Source organism: Somniosus microcephalus, chromosome 7 (genome assembly GCF_052327205.1).
Source record: "Somniosus microcephalus isolate GS21.2 chromosome 7, FLI_Smic_1.0, whole genome shotgun sequence".
Lineage (NCBI taxonomy): Eukaryota > Metazoa > Chordata > Chondrichthyes > Squaliformes > Somniosidae > Somniosus > Somniosus microcephalus.
In genome coordinates, this window is record NC_140993.1 from 68,759,961 (window position 1) to 68,783,445 (window position 23,485).

The following is a 23,485-nucleotide window of genomic DNA, read 5'->3' on the forward strand; positions in this document are numbered from 1 at the left end:
CATCCCTAGTTTCCCTAAGAAGATGGTGGGGGTTTTCTTCCTGCACTTTACAACTTGCTAGGCCACTTCAGAGGGTGTTAATAGTCAACCACTTAAGAGTAGGACTGGAGTCACATGACAGGCCAGACCAAGTAGGGGTGGCAGGTTCCCTTCCCTGACGAACATTAGCGAACCAAGACACTTTTTTTCTGGTGTCAGCCCACAAATGACCAGATTTATTGAATACAGTTTCATGACTTGCTATGCTGGGATTTGAACTCACGACCTCTGCATCACTATTACACGACATAACCCTTTTTTTTTCAAATGTGCCCTTTAAAACCATATGTGAAGTGTGTAAATGCAGTGAATAATCTTTCCAGGCAGACTAGCTGCTGGTGAAACTCCCAGATTGCCATCCCACGGTCTCCATTTTATAATAAAAAGGACACCAATCCAAAATGGAACACAATTCACTATCCTTGTCAGTCACTACAGAACAACCAACAAATTTATTTATTTTTCACAATCATTAAAGCTGCAAACTGTCTTCTGCATTTGTTAAAAAATAATAATATTAACAATAAATAATAATTTATCCTTTTTTTCTCACAATTGTTAACCAAACAACATGAACATCACAAACTCAACTAGAAACAACATCCAGAACATCACCATGTTTTGAACGCACTCCAGTTAGTTTGCTGGACAATGAGTGGACATGAAGCCAGTTGAACTTTCATACCTAACACTTGGAGCTCAATGCCTCGACAATGGAGAAGGTTGTGGTTTTCAATGTTGTCTTATTGTACTCAAGGGGTCACCATCCAACTCAAAGTATTAAAGATAATTGGGAATCTTGCAGTTTCATTAACTTTCAGATAGGTCTTTCAGATAGTGCCTGTGTGGCTTTTCACAACAGCACTGTTCTAAATACCAGCTTCTCTCCGACTTTCTGCTATTAAGGGTCTGTGCTGATGTTCACTGTTGAGTCATTTTGTTACCCCATTATTTCTGAATCTTCTTGCTATCCTCCCAACATGAAAAAAGATCCAAATGATTAATTTCCCCGATATCAGTGCAAGATATTCAGGACATTGTCACACCCCAGGTGGGACTCTGCAGCTCTTTATGTAGTGGTGCAGCAATGGAAACCATCTGCAAACTCTATAAAAACAGAAGGAGTATGTTTCTAACTGCCACCTTTACATGATTCTGCTGGAGCCATCTTCCAGACCCTCTTCTCTGGGATCTAGTGGTCCCTCCAGCTGAAGATAACTCCTCAGCAAAAAAAAAACCCAGACATCGTCCGGGGAGAGTTTTGTATCATCAAATCCCAAAGTTTAATATGACTGCCAACAAAGATAAAGGGAGGGGAGTAGATTGCCCGTTCTTCCCCACAAACTCAAGCAATTGATGGTCCTCTAAAATGGTCAACTGATGAGGGTGAGATGTAGGCAGCAGAGAGGATTTACTCTGGTAGATTCAGGCCATGCAGAAGCAACGTGTGTCACCAACGCTGTTTTAAGTCTACCCACTGAATGTTGGCACTTGTGACGACATTGAGGAACAGTGCTTGACTAAAATCTAAATAATTATTCAAAGATGCAGGCAACCCTTAAAAGGAAAAAAAAGGATAACATGATGCAGCTGGGTGTATCATGTCTTCCTGATTCTCTTTCCACATTTTATTGGGTCTTTTCCAGTTGGAGTAGCCTGCTCTTGCCAGTGTAGTGAAACAATTGGAGAATAAATTCAATCCATTGCTATTGTCTTATAGTTGAGGAGTGCAGTTGTGTGTGGAGTTGGATGTATCTTGTGCAAGTATCGACCAGTCACATTACAGTTTCTCTCTCTTCCTCGATGACCAACGAAGGCTTGTAGGACCCTGGAGGCCCCAAACTCTTGCCATGCTCGTCGTCCTTGCCATATTGCTCAGGAAGGGAGGAGGGGTGCGAGTTCTCGGACGCCGAGCCGTTCTTGACGTAGCCTGGCAGGTTCCGGTGCCCGTTCAGCAGCCCGCTGCCCAGTCGGCTGTTGACATGGAGGGCCTGTGGGGCCCGAGTGGTCAGGTTGGTGCTGATGCTGTTGTTGGTGTGTGACACCATCGGCCCATAGCTGTAGGTGGTGCTCCCGTTCCGGGCTTTGCGTTTGAAGTCAAGTGCTAAGGTCCAGCGTGCCCATGCCTTTTTGATCTCACTCTGTACCTGAAGAAAAGGGCAGTGATATACAATCAAAAGTGGCAAAACACACGACCTTGAACTTGGCTCGCGCCTGAATCGAAGAGCGAGCCTGGTGCAGTGCGCACTGCAAGAACCTAATTTTCCTGGTGGCAGGACCATGGCAAATTGGCCTGCCAGTCTCATTCGTTTATTACCACTAAGTGGCCAGAGGCAGCCCGCCAGTTGCAGGGAGTGGGCTGGGCAGCGAGATTGGCCTGCTCCACAATAGGGTAAGGAAAAAACTTAATATTTACCTTCCGAGTGACAGCCCCCAGCGGTCCCTTTAAAAGACCACTCATTGGGCTGCCAAGCGCCTGAAGAAACTGACCGTAGCATGGACAACACAAGCTGCGCTTACTCGCAACGGATTTCTTAAATGCGGCTTGAAATAAGCATTAAGCCCCCGATTACGCATAGCGCCTAATGCCAGTTTCAGGCACGTGCTAGCGAGGAGTTCTAATCAATATGGCTGGTATTGCACTTCTGGCACAGAATGAGCGCACACATGCTACCCACCATATTGGTCCCTTAGGTACCTGCACAGTGCGATCCAATTTCTAGGCCCATGACTTTCAAAATCACAAAGAAAAAGAAAAATCAGTAATTGGCAAACTATTGCCCCATGTTCAAAGCAATTCCTCTGCCTTCATTTTTTCGGACGGCAGCTGTTGATGTTTCTGCCATTCCCATTTATACCTCTTCTAGAACCATCTTTTGTTTCTTTACTTGTTCCATTACCATCTCCTTTTGTCTTGCACCATCGTCCCTTTCGTCATTTAATCTCTCCTGCCTTCCAACCTATCACAGACCTTCCATTTTGTTCTTTCCTTCCCCCCCCCCCACTTGCCCTGCCTCTGCACTTGCTTAAAAACCTGTTCAATCTTCAATTTTTTCCAGTTCTGACGAAAGGTCATCGACCTGAAATGTTAACTCTGTTTCTCTCTCCACAGATGCTGCCTGACCTGCTGAGTACTTACAGCATTTTCTCTTTTTATTTCAGATTTCCAGCATCTGCAGTATTTTGCTTTTGTATGAGGAGAGGGGTACTGGGTAAATGGAGGGGGAGCAACAATGGTATATGGGTGATAAAAGAGGCCCCAGGTAAGATGGGCAGGGATTCCGGGGGTCCAAGGGAAGCAGTACAGTATTTTGCTTTTGTATTAGAGGTTGTATTACTTGCTTGTCATTTTCTTGCTTGTTATTTAATTTAATAATGTAGAATAGTTGTATCAGAACAATATTGTTATTAGTCCATGCCCGCATGCAACAATACCTGGACGACATTCAGGCTTGGGCTGATAATTGGCAGGTAACATTCGCGCCACACAAGTGCCAGGCAATGACTATCTCCAACAAGCGAGAGTCTAAACACCACCCCTTGACAGTCAATGGCATTACTGTAGTGTATGTACCTTTAAGAGAGAACTACTGTAGTACCGGCAGTGACCACACCTGTATATACGCCTTGAATGTGCCTCTGTACCCCCAGTCTTGAGACTTCCCTACTCCAGTAAATACCTGTTGATTGTTAAGTTACAGCATCCGTGTGGTTATTAAAAAACATCATACTAACATAGAAACATAGAAACATACTCTCAGAATCACGGATGTAACAGTGGCGACGAGTGTCGATTCGAATCTACCTGCAACTCTGCACTTCCCTTCGAGGATTCGCTCCGGGAGGGCGGTGGAAGAAAGTCGACGCCAGAAGCACGGGCGTCGACCACGAGCAACCGCCCAGTCATCCAGCAGAGAATGAACATCGCAGGGGAGGCTGTGGAGAGCCGGGCTTGGTTCCCCAGCCACGACGATCAGCAACAGACTGACGACAGGTACAGCGCAGACCCTTCCTGGATAGCGGCGGCTGGAGCCGGCCGACGGCGGAGAAAAAGCCGAGCAGCGTCAACGGGGTAAGACAGAGGGTGACGCGCACAGGGCACAGCCGGGGGCTGAAAACCGAGCGGCGTCGAGGAAAAACAAAACGGAGAGAGAGAGGGTAAAGCAGCAGCCGGGTTCAGGACCGAGCGGCGGAAATGGGAAAGGCGCACAGAAAAAAAATGCGCAGAGCACAGCCAGGGCTCAAGGGTTGAACAGTGTCCACGGGGAGAAGAAGGGAGAGCGCAGGAGACGCCATTGAGCTGTGGAGAAGGAAGAGCGCGGGAGACGCCATTTTTAGAAGCTGCAGCGGAGAAGAAGGGCGAGCGCGGGAAAAAAGAAAGCGTGGGAGATGCCATTTTGTGCCAGCGGAGAAGAAGGGAAAGCGCGGGAGACACCATTTTTGACAGTTAAATCACACCCAGGGATGCCGAAGAGTGGCAGTATCTCTACGTTCGACAATGAAGTCGAAGATTGGGCGACATATGTGGAACATATTGAGGTGTGCTGCAGGGCGAATGAAGTGCCAGATGCTAGGAAAGCACTGGTTTTGTTAAATTCCATGGGTGCAAAAACTTATGGGTTACTGCGAAACCTAATAACCCCAGAGAAGCCTGTGAACAAGAATTTCGAAAGCATAGTAGAAATCCTACAGGACCACTTAAACCCCACACCGATGCTGATAGCAGAACGATTTAAGTTCCATAAAAGGAACCAACACAAAGACGAAAGCAATGCTGAGTACTTAACGGAACTGCGCAAGCTATCGAAACACTGCCAGTTTAGAGTGGGATTAGCAGATACGTTAAGGGACAAGTTTGTGTGTGGGCTGCAAAGTGAAAGAAACCAGAAACGACATCTATCAGAAAAGGATCTTACGCTGGACAAGGCTTTCAGTATGGCAGTATCACACGAAGCAGCCGCAAGGGGCACTGCAGAGATACAATGGAGACCGCAAGAATATGGCACCAATGAAATGTCCTATGGAACAGGGAAGTGTTATCGCTGCGGCAGAACAACACACGACCAGAAGGATTGTTGGTTCAAGGACCAAGTGTGCAGACAGTGTGGAAAAGCAGGACACATAGCAAGAGTCTGCAGGTCTGGGAAGAAAACCAACAGCAAGAAATCTCCACAGGAGAAGTACAAAAAGGTACACAAGGTGATGGACAGTAGTTCAGACGAACAGAAAAGTGACACAGACTCCGGAAGCAAGGAGCTGGGTTGTCTGAAACTACATAAGGTAACCAAAATGGAGGATCACCAGACTATCTGGGTCACACTCAAGATAGACGGAGTCCAAGTGAAAATGGAATTGGACACAGGATCAGCCCTAACAGTCATAAACCAAAGGGACTACAAGCGGCTATTTTCACATATACCCTTGAAAGCTACAGAGATTGTCTTGAAGACGTACATGGGGCAAAAAGTCTACCCCAAAGGGAAAATAAGAGTGAAAGTGATATACAAAGGCCAGGAAATACCTAAAATGGACATATATGTATTGCCAGATGGAGGACCACCACTGCTAGGACGTGAATGGATCCGGAAGATACAATTAGATTGGCATTCCACACAGGCACTGAAGGTTGAGGCCAAAAAGGATGACGACGTCACACCTGGACGACTGTCAAAAATGCTAACTAATGCAAAAGAAGTGTTCCAGGAGGGACTCGGAACACTAAAAGGCATAACAGCAACGATTAAAATAGAGGAAAATGCAAGCTCAAAGTTTCTTAAGGCCAGACCAGTGCCTTATGCGAGCAGACCAGCCGTCGAAGCAGAGCTGAAGGGTTGGAACGTTCAGGAGTACTGTCCAAAGTAGACTGGAGCGAGTGGGCTACACCCATCGTTCCTGTAATGAAGAGGTTGTAGAGTAATACGCCTGGGGAACCAAAGAAGGTCCGCACTGTGGGGATTTTAAGGTGACAGTGAACCCAGTCCTTCACACAGTACAATATCCGCTTCCACGAATTGAGGATATTTTCGCCTCGCTACCTGGAGGTAAACGCTTCACCAAAATTGATCTAGCCCAGGCGTACTTGCAAATGGAGGTAGAAGAAGCCTCGAAACAATACCTTACGATCAACACTCATAAAGGTCTCTTTCAATACAACCGGCTGGTGTTCGGGGTAGCATCGGCTCCGGCTATTTGGCAAAGGGCGATGGATCAAGTCCTGCAAGGGATTCCAGGCACCCAGTGTTATTTGGACGACATCCTGGTCACGGGCGAAAATGACAGTGATCACCTCGCCAACTTGGAGAAGGTGCTCACCAGATTAAAAGAATATGGGCTACGAGCTAATCGCCACAAGTGCGAGTTTTTCCAGAAGCAGATCTCGTATTGTGGCCATGTCATCGATGAAGAGGGGTTACATAAGTCCCCTGAAAAGATTGAGGCAGTAGTCAAGGCCCCAGCACCGGAAAGTGTGTCACAACTGAGGTCATTCCTCGGGCTGGTAAACTACTACCATAAGTTCTTACCAAATTTGTCCACGGTATTACACCCACTGAACACCCTACTGCAAACAGGGGTACCATGGAAGTGGAATGACGAACGTAGACGAGCTTTCCAGAAGTGTAAAGAATTGATCACATCAAAAGAGGTGTTGGCCCATTTCAACCCAGCACTACCAATTCGTTTGGCATGTGATGCATCACCCTATGGTATTGGAGCGGTGCTGTCGCACAAATTCCCAGACAGGTTGGAGAGGCCAGTAGCCTTTGCATCTCGGTCACTAACCTCAGCCGAGCGCAACTACACCCAGATTGACAGGGAGGCCCTCAGCCTAGTATGGGGAGTAAATAAATTCAACCACTATCTGCATGGGTAGAAGTTCACCTTGCTGACTGACCACCAACCACTTGTCTCCATCTTTAATCCTAAGAAGGGCGTTCCAGTGATGACTGCACAACGGTTACAAAGATGGTCCCTGTTTCTAGGGGCGAATCAATATGAAATAGAATATAAAGGCACGAAACAGCATGGAAACGCTGATGGGCTATCGCGCCTGCCACTGCCTACTGTGGAGGAAGCACCAGCAGTGGACCCTATCGAGATATTTTATTCATCAATAATTGAACGATTGCCAGTAACAAACGCGGATATAGAGGAGACCCGCAATGATCCGACGCTGTCTCGGGTATATGATTTGAAGGTGAGGGGATGGCCAACACATGGCGACTCACTGTTGCCAGCATTCTCATCCAGAAGAGAACAGCTGTCAGTATGCCAGGGGACAGTGATGTGTGGATCCAGAGTGGTGATTCCACCCAAGTTAAGGGAGAGAGTGCTAAATGAGCTTCATGAAGGTCATCTGGGGGCAGTGAAAATGAAAAGCCTTGCTGGGGCTTATGTGTGGTGGCCGGGAATCGATCAACAAATCGAAGACCTAAGCAAGAGCTGCTCAGGATGCCAGAAGGTCCAAAATGCACCACCACATGCCCCTCTACACCCATGGGAGTGGCCCTCCTCTCCATGGCAACGGGTGCATATTGATTTCGCTGGTCCATTCATGGACTCAATGTTCTTAATAGCAGTGGATGCTCATTCGAAATGGCCTGAGGTGATAAAAATGTCCTCAACCACTACAGAGAAAACGATTGCAGTCCTACGGACCATATTTGCCAGGAACGGCTTGTCAGAGCAGATTTGCTCTGATAATGGACCACAGTTTGTGTCCGAAGAGTTTCGAAAATTTATGAGAAGGAATGGGGTAAGGCATTACACATCCGCCCCGTATCATCCAGCCACAAATGGATTGGCTGAGAGGTTCGTACAAACCTTTAAGAAGGCGATAAAGGCCATGTGCGACGATGAAATTCCACTACAGCATAAGGTGGACAATTTCTTATTAGCCTACAGAAATGTGACACATGCAGTTACCAACCAGACCCCGGCCATGATGTTCTTTAACCGAAGGTTGAGGTCTCATCTGGGCTTGCTCAGACCAAATGTGCGAAGAAATGTGAGGATAAACAATTCCAGCACATCAATGAGAAGCCGACAAGGAGCTTCAACGTAGGGCAACCAGTCTTGGCCCGTGACTACCGAACAGAGAAATGGCAACCCGGAATGATATGCACAAGGCAGGGGCCATTAATGTACACAGTGGATGTCGGGGAGAACATTGTGAGATGCCACGTCGATCAGATCTAAGCGTCACAGGAACGAGTCAACCCCTTGTCTCGTGTACCTGGGGATGAACCCGACATACCGGTAGCATCTACCTCCGAACCAGTAGCAGTGGAAGCCGATGAACTAACCGACGAAAAGGGGCCAGAATCGCCTCCACACCAAGAACAAGAACCTCAGGAAAGGCGCTATCCCGAAAGGATCAGGAAGCGGCCCCAAAGACTGAATCTATAAATGGACTATTGTTGTTTAATGTACATGTTAAAGTGTTAATTGTTCTTTGAATATTATGGGTACTGCTAATCTAAAAGGGGAGGAATTGTAGTGTATGTACCTTTAAGAGAGAACTACTTTTACAGCTCCTGTATACTGTAGTACCGGCAGTGACCACACCTGTATATAAGCCTTGAACATGCCTCTGTACCCCCAGTCTTGAGACTACCCTACTCCAGTAAATACCTGTTGATTGTTAAGTTACAGCATCCGTGTGGTTATTGAAAAACATCATACGCTCAGAATCACGGATCTAACAATTACCATCACTGAATCCCCCACCATCAACATCCTGGGGATCACCATTGACCAGAAACTTAACTGGACCAGCCACATAAATACTGTGGCAACAAGAGCACGTCAGAGGCTGGGTATTCTGTGGCGAGTGTCTCACCTCCTGACTCCGCAAAGCCTTTCCACCATCTACAAGGCACAAGTAAGGGGTGTGATTGAATACTCTCCACTTGCCTAGATGAGTGCAGCTCCAACAACACTCAAAAAGCTCGACACCATCCAGGACAAAGCAGCTGCTTGATTGGCACCCCATCCACCACCTTAAACATTCACTCCCTCCACCACCAGTGTACTGTGGCTGCAGCGTGTACCATCTACAAGATGCACTGCAGCAACTCGCCAAGGCTTCTTCGGCAGCACCTTTCAAACCTGCGACCTCTTCCACCTAGAAGGACAAGGGCAGCAGGCGCATGGAAACACCACCACCTCCAAGTTCCCCGCCAAGTCACACATCATCCTGACTTAGAAGTATATCGCCGATCTTTCATCGTCGCTGGGTCAAAATCCTGGAACTCCCTATCTAATAGCACTGTGGGAGTACCTTCACCACACGAACTGCAGCTGTTCAAGAAGGCAGCTCACCACCACCTTCTCAAGGGCAATTAGGGATGGGCAATAAATGCTGGCCTCGCCAGCGATGCCCACATCCCATAAAAATGAATTTAAAAAAATATATCTATTAAAGCTTGTTGTTTGAAACCATTCAGGCCAGAATCGCGTGGTAGTTATTGCAGGACTAACAACCCTTTGGCAATGACTATCTCCAACAAGCGAGAGTCTAAACACCACCCCTTGACATTCAATGGCATTACCATCACTGAATCCTTCGTTGCAACAGTAACCTCGGTTGTAAAATCCACTTTCAGTGCAAGACTGGAGTTACATGTAGGCCAGGTTTATTATGTCCGTGTGTAATTGAGACACGGACTGCAGGAGTTGGTTATAACAGGTCTTTACTGAGTGGAGACAACCTGGAACTAACTATGCAAAGTTACTACACAGGCTTATATACAGGGGTGGTCACTACTGGTACTGCAGTATACAGGGGCTGCAGAATATAGTTCCTTCTGCAAAGTACATACACTACAATTCCTCCCCTTTTGCTAAACAGTACATAACATTCGATTAATAATTAAATAACATATTTACAATTACATTTTTCATATACATTAGCTGAAGTTAAGCAATTATAAGTTCAGTCTTTGAGGAGGCTTCCTGATTCTGTCTGGATAACGCCTCTTTGGGGTATCAGGTTCTTCTGGCAGAGTTGATTCGGAATCAACGTCGTTGTTGGGTTCGTCTGCTTCCAATATTCCCGATTCTGAGGTAGATGCAATTGGTACTTCGGTTTCATCACCAGGTGTATCGGATCGTGGTGTGGAATTGACGTTTTCCAGTGACTCTAGAATCTGGTCAGCATGGCGTCTTACAATGCTCTCTCCAACGTCCACGGTATACATTAGAGGTCCTTGCCGTGTACAGATTGTTCCTGGCTGCCATTTCTCTGTGCGGTAGTCCCGGGCCAAAACTGGTTGACCTATCTTGAAACTCCTGGTCGGCCTTTCATTCATATTCTGAAACTGCCTGTTCTCCACATCTCTTCTGATGTTTGGCTTAACCAAATCCAAGCGGCATCGTAGTCTTCAATTGAAGAACATCATGGCTGGAGTTTGGTTGGTAACCGCATGTGTCGCATTCCGGTAGGCAAACAAGAAGTTATCCACCTTGTGTTGTAGGGGTATGTCTTCATTACACATTGCCTTGATAGCCTTCTTGAATGTTTGAACGAACCTCTCGGCCAATCCATTGGTGGCTGGATGATATGGGGCGGATGTGTAATGCTTAACACCATTGTTCTTTAAGAACCTCCGGAACTCTTCAGACACAAACTGTGGTCCATTGTCGGAGCAAATCTGTTCAGGCAGCCCATTTCTGGCGAATATGGTTCGTAAGACTGTGATAGTTTTTTCTGTGGTGGTTGAGGACATTTTTATTACCTCTGGCCATTTTGAATGTGCATCCACCGCAATTAAAAACATCGAGTCCATAAATGGACCAGCAAAATCAATGTGCACCCTTTGCCATGGAGATGAGGGCCACTCCCATGGATGTAGAGGGGCTTGTGGTGGGGCGTTTTGGACCTTCTGGCATCCTGTACAGCTCTTGGTCATCTCTTCGCTTTCTCTATCGATTCCCGGCCACCACACAAACGCTCTGGCTAAGTTCTTCATTTTTACCCCTCCCAGATGACCCTCATGAAGCTCATTGAGCACTCTATCCTTCAATTTGGGTGGAATTACTACTCTGGATCCACACATCAAGGTTCCTCTGCACACTGACAGCTGTTCTCTTCTCGGCGAGAATGCTGGCAACAGTGGTTCGCCATGTGCTGGCCATCCCTTCACCATTAAATCATAGACCCAGGAGAGTGTCGGGTCATTTCGTGTTTCCTTTTCTATGTTTGCATTCGTCACAGGTAGACACTCGACTATGGTCAAGTGAAATATCTCCACTGGATCCATTGCAGGTGCTTCTTCCACCGTCGGCAACGGTAGGCGCGACAATCCATCAGCATTCCCACGCTGTTTAGTTCCTTTGTACTCGATGTCATATTGGTGTGCCCCTAGGAAAAGGGACCACCTCTGTAGCCGTTGTGCTGTCATTATCGGGACGCCCTTCTGAGGGTTGAAAATGGAGACAAGAGTTTGATGATCAGTTAGTAGAGTAAATTTCTGACCGTGCAAGTAGTGATTGAACTTCTTCACCCCACACACCAGGCTGAGGGCCTCTCTGTCAATCTGGGCGTAGTTACGCTCGGCTGAAGTTAACGAGCGTGACGCAAAAGCTATCGGCCTCTCTGAACCATCAAGGAATTTATGTGACAGTACCGCTCCAATGCCGTAGGGAGACGCATCACACGCCAGTCTTATCGGTAGTGATGGGTTGTCGTGAGCCAATACTTCTCTTGAAGTGATTAGGTCTTTACTCTTCTGAAAGGCCCGCTTACATTCATCGCTCCATTTCCATGCTACTCCAGTTTGTCGTAGGGCGTTCAGTGGGTGCAGAATTGTGGACAAATTCGGCAAAAACTTATGGTAGTAATTCACCAATCCGAGGAATGACCTCAGTTGCGACACATTTTCAGGCGCTGGAGCCTTAACTACCGCTTCAATTTTGTCAGGGGACTTATGTAACACCTCTTCATCAATCATGTGGCCACAATACGATATCTGTTTCTTAAAAAACTCGCACTTGGGGCGATTGGCTTGTAGCCCATGTTCGCTTAGTCTAGTGAGCACCTGCTCTAGGTTGGCAAGGTGTTCACTGTCATCTTCACCTGTCACTAGGATGTCATCCAAGTAACACTGAGTCCCTGGAATCCCTTGCAGGACTTGTTCCATCGCTCTTTGCCATATCGCCGGAGCTGAAGCTACTCCGAATACCAGTCGATTATACTGGCAAAGACCTTTGTGAGTGTTTATCGTGAGATACTTCCTAGAGGATTCTTCAACCTCCATCTGCAAATATGCTTGCGCTAGGTCAATTTTTGTAAAACGCTTCCCTCCAGATAGTGAGGCGAAAATATCTTCGATCCTCGGGAGAGGATATTGTACTGTGTGAAGGAGTGGGTTCACAGTCACCTTGAAGTCCCCACAGATGCGAACCTTCCTTGGCTCCTCAGACTTATTGTTTGTTTTCTTCATGACAGGAACGATGGGTGTCGCCCACTCGCTCCAGTCTACCTTAGATAACACGCCTGCATTCTCCAGATTCTCCAGCTCTGCCTCGACGGCTGGGCGAATTGCATATGGTACCGGTCTTGCTTTGAAAAACTTGGAAATTGCATTCTCTTCTATTTTTATCGAGGCGGTTACGCCTTTAAGAGTTCCCAGTTCTTGTTGAAATACCTCTTTGGCGTTAGCTAAGATTTTTGACAATCATCCAGGTGTGACGCCGTCATCCTTTTTACCAGCCACCGTCAGTGCCTGAATGGAGTGCCAGTCTAAGCTTATCTTTCTGATCCATTCACGTCCCAATAACGGTGGTCCACCATCTTGCAGTATGTACAGATACAATTTCTGTATTTCCTTGCCGTTGTATTCGACAGGCACCCTTATTTTCCCTCTGGGGTATACTTTTTGCCCCGTATACGTCTTCAAGACAATGGATGTCTCTTTCAAGGGTGTGTGTGAGAATAGCCGCTCGTAGTCTCGTCGATTCATGACGGTCAGGGCTGATCCTGTATCCAATTCCACTTTGACTTGGGACCCTGCTATCGTGAGGGTGACCCAAATGGTTCGGTGATCCTCTTTTGCGATTACGTTGTGAAGTTTGAGACAGCTTAGTCTCTTGTTCCCGGATTCACTATCGCTCATCTGGTCTTCGGAACTACTGTCCGTCATCTTTTGTACTTTCCTGTACTGTTCCTTAGTAGCCTTTTTGTTGTCGTTAGTCTTCTTCCCAGACCTGCAAACTCGTGCAATGTGTCCCATCTTTCCGCATTGCCTGCATATTTTGTCCTTGGACCAGCAGCCCTTCTGGTCATGGGTTGTTCTGCCGCAGCGATAACATTTTTCAAATCCCCGTGTCATTTCATGGGTGCCGTATTCCTGTGGCTTTTGCTGTATTTCCGCAGCTCCCCTTGCTGCTGCTTCGTACGATACTGCCACGCTGAAAGCCTTATCTAGCGTCAGCTCTTTCTCTGAGAGTAACCTCTTCTGGGTTCCTTCACTCAGGAGTCCACAGACAAATTTGTCCCGTAGGGTATCTGCCAGTCCTGCTCCGAACTGGCAGTGCTTTGATAGCTTGCGTAGTTCCGTAAGGCAATCAGCATTGCTCTCATCTTTATGTTGATTTCTCCTGTGGAATTTAAATCTTTCTGCTATCAGCAGCGGTGTCAGATTTAGGTGTTCCTGTAGGATATCAACAATTTCGTTAAAACTCTTCGCCATCGATTTGGCTGGCGTAATCAGGTTCCGCAATAGGCCGTACGTTCTTGCGCCCATTAAGTTTTGTAGTACCGATGCCTTTTTCTCATCGGCTACTTCGTTTGCCTCACAATATACTTCGACTCTTTCCACATACGTGGTCCAGTCTTCTATTGCATTATCGAAGGCAGTGATATTGCCAGTCTTCGGCATCTTGGAAATCTAAGATGGCGCCTACCGCGCTTTGCCTTCTTCCCCGATTTAACAAAATGGCGCCTCCCGCGACTTCCGTCTTCTCCGCTGCTGCTAGCGCTGTTGCTGGCGTTTTATGCCTTGATGGCGACGCCCTATGGTCTTCGCGCACTTCCCCCCGCGCTGCTGCTAACGCCGCTCTCTGCGGTTCCCATGGCAAACTGCAGCTTCTCGCGGCTTTCTGCGCTTCTAATTTCTTTTATTTCCCCGTCGTCGGAGCAACCCTGCGGGACACTTTCCTCCCTCTTCTCGGGTCTGTACGCTGCCCGGCTTCGTAGCGCCGGCTGCGCCCTGTGTGCTCCACCCTCTCTCTCTCTCTCCTCTTCCCGACAACGCTGCTCGGCCCCGTTGAAAAGCCACCCGATCGAGCTCTAGCCCGCCGCAGCCCAGGAAGGATCAGTGTACTACCTGCTACCAGCCCAATTAGCTGGAACACCATCGACAGGATCACCAAGCCCCACTCTCGACAGCCTCTCCTGCAAATCTTTCACTCCGATGAATCAGAGGCGGTTGCCCACGGTCGACGCCCGTTTCTTCTGATTGTTTTATTTATTTTTTTTCTTTCTTCCTTCTGGCCTCGACCTCTGACAACTTCGCTTCAGGGATGGATCCCCATGAGGTGGTGCAGACTGTAGGTAAGTTCGGATCTGCTCGTCGCCAGTATTATGTCCGTGTGTAATTGAGACACGAACTGCAGGAGTTGGTTATAACAGGTCTTTACTGAGTGGAGACAATTGGGAACTACTATGCAAAGTTACTACACAGGCTTATATACAGGGGTGGTCACTACTGGTACTGCAGTATACAGGGGCTGCAGAATATAGTTCCTTCTGCAAAGTACATACACTACAAGGTTTACTTCCCTAAAAGACATTACTGAAACAGTTGGGTTTTTATGACAATCTGACAGATTCCTGGTCACTTTTACTGATACCAGCATTTTATTTCCATATTTTTAAATTCAAATTCTCAAACTGCCATGGTGGGATTTGTACTCATGAGCTGCTTGATTATTAGTCCAGTAACATAACCACTATGCTACTGTATGCTGGATTGGCTGGACACTCTGCATAAATTGTTCTGATATATCTCCCCATCAGAGATTTCACTTAAATGGCTCACTTGTTAGGAGGCCGAGTATAGTAGGACAGTGTCGGATGAAAAAAAAAATCGATGTACATCAATCAATATTTTTGTAGTTGTATACGGAATATAAAATGAGGGAATGATTTGAGCAGGTAGTGCTCCCCGTGGATTTTCCCTCTCAGTTTAAATCACTCACTCATGGGGTTATTATGGTCAATGGAAATTAAAAACGGGAGAGATGTATAATGTGCGGCTGATCCACTATCGCCCGTTTTACACTATCGCCCAAAGTTAAAATGACTCCCATCTTGTAATGATGAGAAAATTTGAGAAGATTGGATTCTCTGGAGCACAAAAAATAAAAGAGAACCTAATTGAAGGGTTCAAAATTCTGAAAGTGTCTGAAAGGTAGAATCATAGAATTTAAAGCACAGGAAAGGGTCAGTCAATCCATCACACCTGCTCTTCAACTCCAGCTATCCACTCACATCCCATTTTATAAATATGACTTCCGTAATCCTCTGTTATTCGTGATCTGACAAACCATCGCATGCAGGACATTAAAACAGATGCATTTAGTATTTTCGTCAGAACTGGAAAAATCCTACTTTTTTCCAGTTCTGACGAAAGCTCTTCGACCTGAAACGTTAACTCTGTTTCTCTCTCCACGGATGCTGCCTGGCCTGCTGAGTTTTTCCAGTGTTTTCTGTTGTTATTTCGAATTTCCAGCATCCGCAGTATTTTGCTATTGCATTTAGTATTTAATTGTTCTACTTGAGTTTGGTAATAGTCTACAACAACAATCGTCTGATTCCACTTACCGAGTCCACACCGTTCCCGCCCGGCAGCATTTTATTGTTACTGACTTTGAAACCGGCCGTGGCTCCCGCTGCAGGCAGGCAGGCAGGGCCTAATTTAAATCTACAAGTCGCAGATTGATGACATCATCAGCACTGCAATGACATTTTAATTTCAGCATTCGGGAGGCTCGCACGAGGCCAACTCCGACAGGCAAACCAAATGGGAGTCCCGGCGTGACCAGAAGAAGCCATGGTAACTTAATAAATATTACTTTTACGTGGAATCCTTGTGGGCCAGGATGAGCAGGAGTGCTGCCCCCGGGCCCTGCAAGGAGCTCTTGGGTCTCCCCAGCCCCAGCCTTGCATCTCCCTCCCCTGACCGGTATCGGTTCGGCAACCCCCCTCCCCCAGAATGTACCTTATGCCAGGGTCCATTATCATAGAATCATAGAATAGTAAAGCACAGAAGGAGGCCATTCAGTCCATTGAGTTTGCGCCAGCTCTTTCAAAGAGCAATTCAGTTAGTCCCACACTCCCGCTCTTTCCCTATATCACTGCAATTTTTTCTCCTTCAAGTATTTATCCAATTCCCTTTTGAAGGCTACTATTGAATCTGTTTTCACCAGCCTATAAGGCAGTGCATTCCAAATCCTAATCACTCGTTGCATAAAAAAGTTTTTCCCTCGTCACCTCTGGTTCTTTTGTCAATCACCTTAAATTTGTGTCCTCTCGTTATCGACCCTTCAGCCATTGGAAACAGTTTCTCTTTATTTACACTATCTAAATCTTTCATGATTTTAAACTCCTCTATCAAATCTCCTCTTAGCCGTCTTTGCTCCAAGGAGAACAACCCCAGCTTCTCCAGTCTATCCGCATAAATGTATTCCCTTATCCCTGGAACATTTCTAGTAAATCTCTTCTGTATCCTCTCCAAATCCTTCACGTCTTTCCTAAAGTGTGGTGCCCAGAATTGGACACATATCCTATATGTGCTAAAGTTCTGGAGAGAGACTTGAAAGTGCAATTTTCCAACTCAGAAGCAAGACTGCTATCACTAAGCCAAGCTGACACTTAAATTGATATATAAGGTAATTTATCAGATAGAAATGCTTTTTAAGTGTAAAATATGGTCTATAATAAAGTTTTTTTTTAAATTTGTGGGTTCTGTTACTTCCTTTGATAATGCCAAATGTTCATTACAATGTGTTGTTTCTACAACTACAAGTCAGAGCATATCTCTTTTGTACATCAAAGGCCTGCTTTCATAGAGTCATAGGCCTAGAAATTCAGTTGCCTTAGCGCCGCTTTTGAGGCGCTAGAGGGACTAGCGCCAGAGTTATGGCCAGTTTAAAAATTCCCTGGGGCCCTAAATCGGCGTTGCACCGGTAGCGCTGCGCCGGCACCGATGACGTCATCGGTGTGCGCAGCGTCCCGGTTGCCATGCCGACGGGCCCTAGCGCCGAAATTCAGTTGCGGCCGCCTCGCCCGTGGCAGCCGCAACTAAGGCCTAGAAATTGGGTTTTGGCTTAGCCAGGGCTTTAGCGCCGGAAGTTAGTGCCGGCGCTAAGTCCCCCTGCGCGCGCCAAAAATTCAGCAGGGCCGCGCCCAAACGGCTGCCGGCGCTACTGAAGGGTCTTTGCGGCGGTAAATCGGCGCTAACTGCCGTTTCGCGCCGCAATTCTGGCGCTGCGGCACCCGATGCGGTGCGGCAGGCTCGGGAAGTGCAGGCCTCCTCCTTCCGTTAAGGAGGAGCTGCCTGCACCCGGCCACGGCCCGCGCAAATCTGTCTAAAAATGAGCCCGGCACCTCGGACAAGTGCCGGGCTTGCATCTGTTCCGGGGGGTGGGGGGGAGAAGTCCGGGGAGGGAGCTGCGGGCAGGCGGCCGGCGGGAAAGCGGCCGGCCGCCGCAGGGCCTTTACTGCGCCGGCGCAAACTCATGCAAGACTCTGTTGCCAGAGTCTTAGTTGCGGCTGCCACGGGCGAGGCGGCCGCAACTGAATTTCGGCGCTAGGGCCCGTCGGCATGGCAACCGGGACGCTGCGCACACCGATGACGTCATCGGTGCCGGCGCAGCGCTACCGGTGCAACGCCGATTTAGGGCCCCAGGGAATTTTTAAACTGGCCATAACTCTGGCGCTAGTCCCTCTAGCGCCTCAAAAGCGGCGCTAAGGCAACTGAATTTCTAGGCCTAAGACTCTGGCAACAGAGTCTTGCATGAGTTTGCGCCGGCGCATTAAAGGCCCCGCGGCGGCCGGCCGCTTTCCCGCCGGCCGCCTGCCCGCAGCTCCCTCCCCGGACTTCTCCCCCCCACCCCCCGGAACAGATGCAAGCCCGGCACTTGTCCGAGGTGCCGGGCTCATTTTTAGACAGATTTGCGCGGGCCGCGGCCGGGTGCAGGCAGCTCCTCCTTAACGGAAGGAGGAGGCCTGCACTTCCCGAGCCTGCCGCACCGCATCGGGTGCCGCAGCGCCGGAATTGCGGCGCGAAACGGCAGTTAGCGCCGATTTACCGCCGCAAAGACCCTTCAGTAGCGCCGGCAGCCGTTTGGGCGCGGCCCTGCTGAATTTTTGGCGCGCGCAGGGGGACTTAGCGCCGGCACTAACTTCCGGCGCTAAAGCCCTGGCTAAGCCAAAACCCAATTTCTAGGCCATAGAGTTTTACAGCACAGAAAGAGGCCCTTCGGCCCATCGTGTCTGCGCCGCCCATCCCTCCCTGTCCAGTCTAATCCCATTTTCCAGCATTTGGTCCATAGCCTTGTATGCAATGGCATTTCAAGTGCTCATCCAAATGCTTCTTGAATGTTGTGAGGGTTCCTGCCTCTACCACCCTTTCAGGCAGTGAGTTCCAGCTTCCAACCACCCTCTGGGTGAAAAAGTTCCTCCTCAAATCCCCCCTAAATCTCCTGCCCCTTACCCTGAATCTGTGCCCCCTTGTTATTGACCCCCCTACTAAGGGGAAAAGTTCCTCTTTATCTACCCTATCTATGCCCCTCATCATTTTGTACACCTCAATCAGGTCCCCCCTCAGCCTTCTTTGCTCCAAGGAAAACAACCCCAGCCTGTCCAGTCTCTCTTCATAGCTGAGGCGCTCCATCCCAGGTAACATCCTGGTGAATCTTCTCTGCACCCTCTCCAAAGCAATCACATCCTTCCTATAGTGAGGCGACCAGAACTGCACACAGTACTCCAGCTGTGGCCTCACCAGCGTTTTGTACAGCTCCATCATAACCTCCCTGCTCTTATATTCTATGCCTCTGCTAATGAAGGCAAGTATCCCATAAGCCTTTTTAACCACCTTATCTACCTGTTCCGCTGCCTTCAGGGAATTATGTACATGTACACCAAGGTCCCTCTGACCCTCTGTACTTCCTAGGGTCCTACCACTCATTGTGTATTCCCTTGCCTTATTTGTCCGTCCAAAATGCATCACCTCGCACTTTTCCGGGTTAAATTCCATTTGCCACTTTTCCGCCCATCTGACCAACCCGTTAATATTGTCCTGTAGCCTGAGGCTTTCCCCCTCGCAATTTACCACCCCACCAATTTTCGTGTCATCCGCGAACTTACTGATCATACCCTTTACATTCTCATCCAAATCATTAATGTAGATCACAAACAGCAAGGGACCCAGCACCGATCCCTGAGGTACCCCACTGGACACAGGCTTCCAGTCACAAAAGCAACCTTCGACCATCACCCTCTGCCTCCTGCCACTCAGACAGTTTAGGATCCAACGCGCCAAGGCCCCCTGGATCCCATGGGCTCTTACCTTCTTGACCAGTCTCCTATGCGGGACCTTGTCAAAAGCTTTACTGAAGTCCATGTAAACCACATCCACAGCATTTCCCTCATCCACACACCTAGTCACCCCCTCGAAAAATTCAATCAGATTGGTCAGACATGATTTACCCTTGACAAAGCCATGCTGACTATCCCCGATTAATCCTTGCCTCTCCAAGTGGAGACTAATTTTGTCCCTCAGAATTTTTTCCAATAATTTCCCTACCACAGATGTTAGGCTCACTGGCCTGTAATTCCCTGGTTTATCCCTGCTACCCTTCTTGAATAATGGTACTACATTAGCTGTTCTCCAGTCCTCTGGTACATCCCCTGTGGCCAGAGAGGTTCTGAAAATTTGTGTCAGAGCCCCTGCAATCTCCTCCTTTGCCTCACACAACAGCCTGGGATACATCTCGTCCGGGCCTGGGGATTTATCCACTTTTTGGCCTGCTAAAACCGCTAGTACCTCCTCCCTCTCGATGCTAATATGTTCAAGTATGTCACAGTCCCCTTGCCCGACTTCTATATCTACATCGTCTTTCTCCATAGTGAACACTGAGGCAAAAAATTCATTTGAAACCCCACCTACTTCATCTGGCTCTACACACAGCTTGCCACTTTGGTCCCTAATGGGCCCTACCCTTTCCCTGGTTATCCTCTTGCCCTTAATATACTTATAAAACATCTTAGGATTTTCCTTTATTTTGCTCGCCAGTGTTATTTCATGGCCCCTCCTCGCCCTCCTAGTTTCCTTTTTAAGTATGCCCCTACACCTCCTATACTCCTCTAGGGCTTCCACCGTCTTTTGTCTTTTGTAACTGCCAAAAGCCCCCCTTTTTTTCCTAATGCATTTTTGTATATCCTTTGTCATCCAAGGTTCCCTTTGCTTGTTGGTCCCACCCTTGACCTTTACAGGAACATGTTGGTGTTGTACTCTCTCTATTTCCCTTCTGAAAGCCTCCCACTGTTTTGATGTGGATTTTCCTATAAGTAGCTGCTCCCAGTCCACTTTTGCCAGATCCTGTCTTATCTTATTAAAATCGGCCTTCCCCCAATTTAGAACCCTGATTTCCGGGCCGTCTTTGTCTTTTTCCATGACCACCTTAAATCTCACCGAATTGTGGTCACTATCGCCAAAATGCTCTCCTACAGACACTTCCACCACCTGCCTGGCTACATTCCCTAGAATTAGGTCCAGTACCGCCCCCTCTCTTGTAGGACTTTCTACATGTTGGCTCAAAAAGCTTTCCTGGATGCACTTTAAGAATTCTGCTCCCTCCAAGCCTTTCACACTCTGACTATCCCAATTTATATTGGGGAAGTTGAAATCCCCCACTATTACTACCCTATTATTTTCACACTTTTCTGATATCTGCCTGCATATCTGTTCCTCTATCTCCCCCTGACTGTTTGGGGGCCTATAGTACACTCCCAGCAAGGTGCTTGACCCCTTTTTGTTTTTAAGTTCTACCCATATGGCCTCATTAGAGGAACCCGCGAATATATCATCCCTCCTTACAGCAGTAATAGACTCCTTAATTAATATTGCAACACCCCCTCCCCTTTTACACCCCCCTCTGTCTCGCCTGAAGATTCTATACCCCGGAATATTTAGCTGCCAGTCCTGACCCTCCCTCAACCATGTCTCCGTGATAGCAACAATATCGTACTCCCATGTGTTCAACAACAACTTCAGCTCATCCACCTTATTTGCAAGACTCCTTGCATTAAAATAAATGCCTTCCAGCCCTGCCATATTCCCTTTTGCCTTCACATCTTTGCTCTGCCTTCCCTGCTGACTTGTTTTTTCCTCCTTATTTGGCTGTACATCACCCCCTACTATAGCTCCACTCTGTATCCCATCCCCCTGCCGAATTAGTTTAAACCCCCCCCAGCAGTGCTAGCAAACCTCCCCGCAAGGATATTGGTTCCCCTCTGGTTCAGGTGTAAACCGTCCGACTTGTACAAGTCCCACCTTTCCCAGAAGCAGACCCAGTGATCCAGGAAACTAAAGCCCTCCCTCCTGCACCATCCCTTTAGCCACGCATTCATCTGTTCTATCTTCCTATTCCTATACTCACTAGCACGTGGCACCGGGAGTAATCCAGAGATTACAACCTTTGAGGTCCTGCTCCTTAATCTTGCCCCTAGCTCCCTAAGTTCTTGCTGCAGGACCTCATCCCTCTTTTTACCTATGTCGTTGGTACCAATGTGGACCACGACCTCTGGCTGTTCACTCTCCCCCTCCAGAATGCCCTGCAGCCGCTCAGTGACATCCTTGACCCTGGCACCAGGGAGGCAACAAACCATCCTGGATTCACGTCTACGGCCACAGAAACGCCTATCTGTTCCCCTTACTATAGAATCCCCTACGACTATTGCTCTCCCACTCTTTTTCCTCCCCTCCTGGGCAGCAGGAGCGCCCCCAGTGCCAGGAAGCTGGCTGCTGCTGCCTTCCCCTGGTGAGTCATTCCCCTCATCATTCATTTTCAAAGTGTAGTTTTCCAAGAAACTAGCCTTGCCATTAACCATCAGAAAGGTGAATGCAGATTGAGTTCAGGGAAGGGGCTGAATCTGGGCCCTGCTTCCCATGATGTCACATTTAATTGCTCCTGTGGTGACAATATTGGAAAAATTAGCAACTTTAAAAGCACTTTTTGATGTGTCATTAGTGTCACCCCCAAAATTCCCTTGGGCATTGTTTTCTGTATCCCCATCATCCGTGTCAAATCAACTGCCATTTTTTAAAGATCTAACCCACCATGATGAAGATCTGCTGAAGTTTTTTATGGGATGCTAAAATATAAGTCAATTATATACAAAGGAAACTGTTTGTGATGCCTGTTTGAAAAGAAGACAAGAACAACCAAGCAAGCAAGAAATGCTATCCTAAACCCCTGACAATCACTGCTGATAATGCCTTCTGTTGTGATTGTCAGACAAAAGTAAAACTTTGTCCTGTGTGTTAAGCTGGTGCTTTTTTTTAACTCTCCATAGAGCCTGTCACCTTCACCGACTTAATGGTATATTACATCTGTGGCGATGGCACATTGCTGTCTGATGTTTCTGACCTGCCACTATCCTACGTGAGTTTTCATTCGTACTTTATAACCCACTGAAGACTGAGGTAAAGAGCTCCTTATAGTCGGAAACATTACAAATGCTAACATTCTCAGAACTGTCAGCTAGTAATAATTAAAAGCAAATAGACTGAAGCACGGGCCAACGTATGTCTTACAACAAGGCATAAATATTACAAAGTATTAAAAGAAGGAAAGAAAGTAAAACTTGCATTGGTGTGGTGCCTTTCATGACCTCAGGATGTCCTGGGGCACTTTGCAGCTGGTGAACTGCTTTTGAAGTATGGTTACTGTTGTAAGGTAGGAAACGCAGCAGCCAATTTGCGCACAAACAGCAATGTGGTAATGACCAAATAATCTGTTTTGGTGATGTTGGTTGGGCTAGATATTGGCCAGGATGCCAGGGATAGCTCCCCTGCTCTTCTTCGACATGGTGCTGTGGGATCTTTTGCCTCCACCTAGTAGGGTAGGCAGGGCCTCGGTTTGGCATCTTTGAGTTCTTTGAGGATGTAAAGAGCAGGGTGGATAAGGGTGAGCCAGTGGATGTGGTGAATTTGGATTTCCAGAAGGCATTCGATAAGATGCCACATAAAAGGTTACTGCACAAGATAAGAGCTCACGGAGTTGGGGGTAATATATTAGCATGGATAGAGAATTGGCTAACTAACAGAAAGCAGAGAGTCGGGATAAATGGGTCATTTTCCAGTTGGCAAACGGTAACAAGTGGGGTGCCACAGGGATCGGTGCTGGGGCCTCAACTATTTACAATCTACATTAATGA

The 23,485-nt window shown here is 47.6% G+C and overlaps 1 protein-coding gene across 1 annotated transcript in view; it reads right to left on the reverse strand.

Moving 5' to 3' along the window:
- Positions 1-1,592: 1,592 nt before the first annotated feature.
- Positions 1,593-23,485, reverse strand: part of LOC147114689 (parathyroid hormone/parathyroid hormone-related peptide receptor-like) — a 171,804-nt gene continuing 149,911 nt past the window's right edge. Inside the window, exon 13 of the mRNA XM_085992539.1 lies at positions 1,593-2,186. Coding sequence (XP_085848665.1) covers positions 1,815-2,186 — 372 coding nt within the window. The 3' untranslated portion in view covers positions 1,593-1,814. The remainder of the gene's footprint in view (positions 2,187-23,485) is intronic.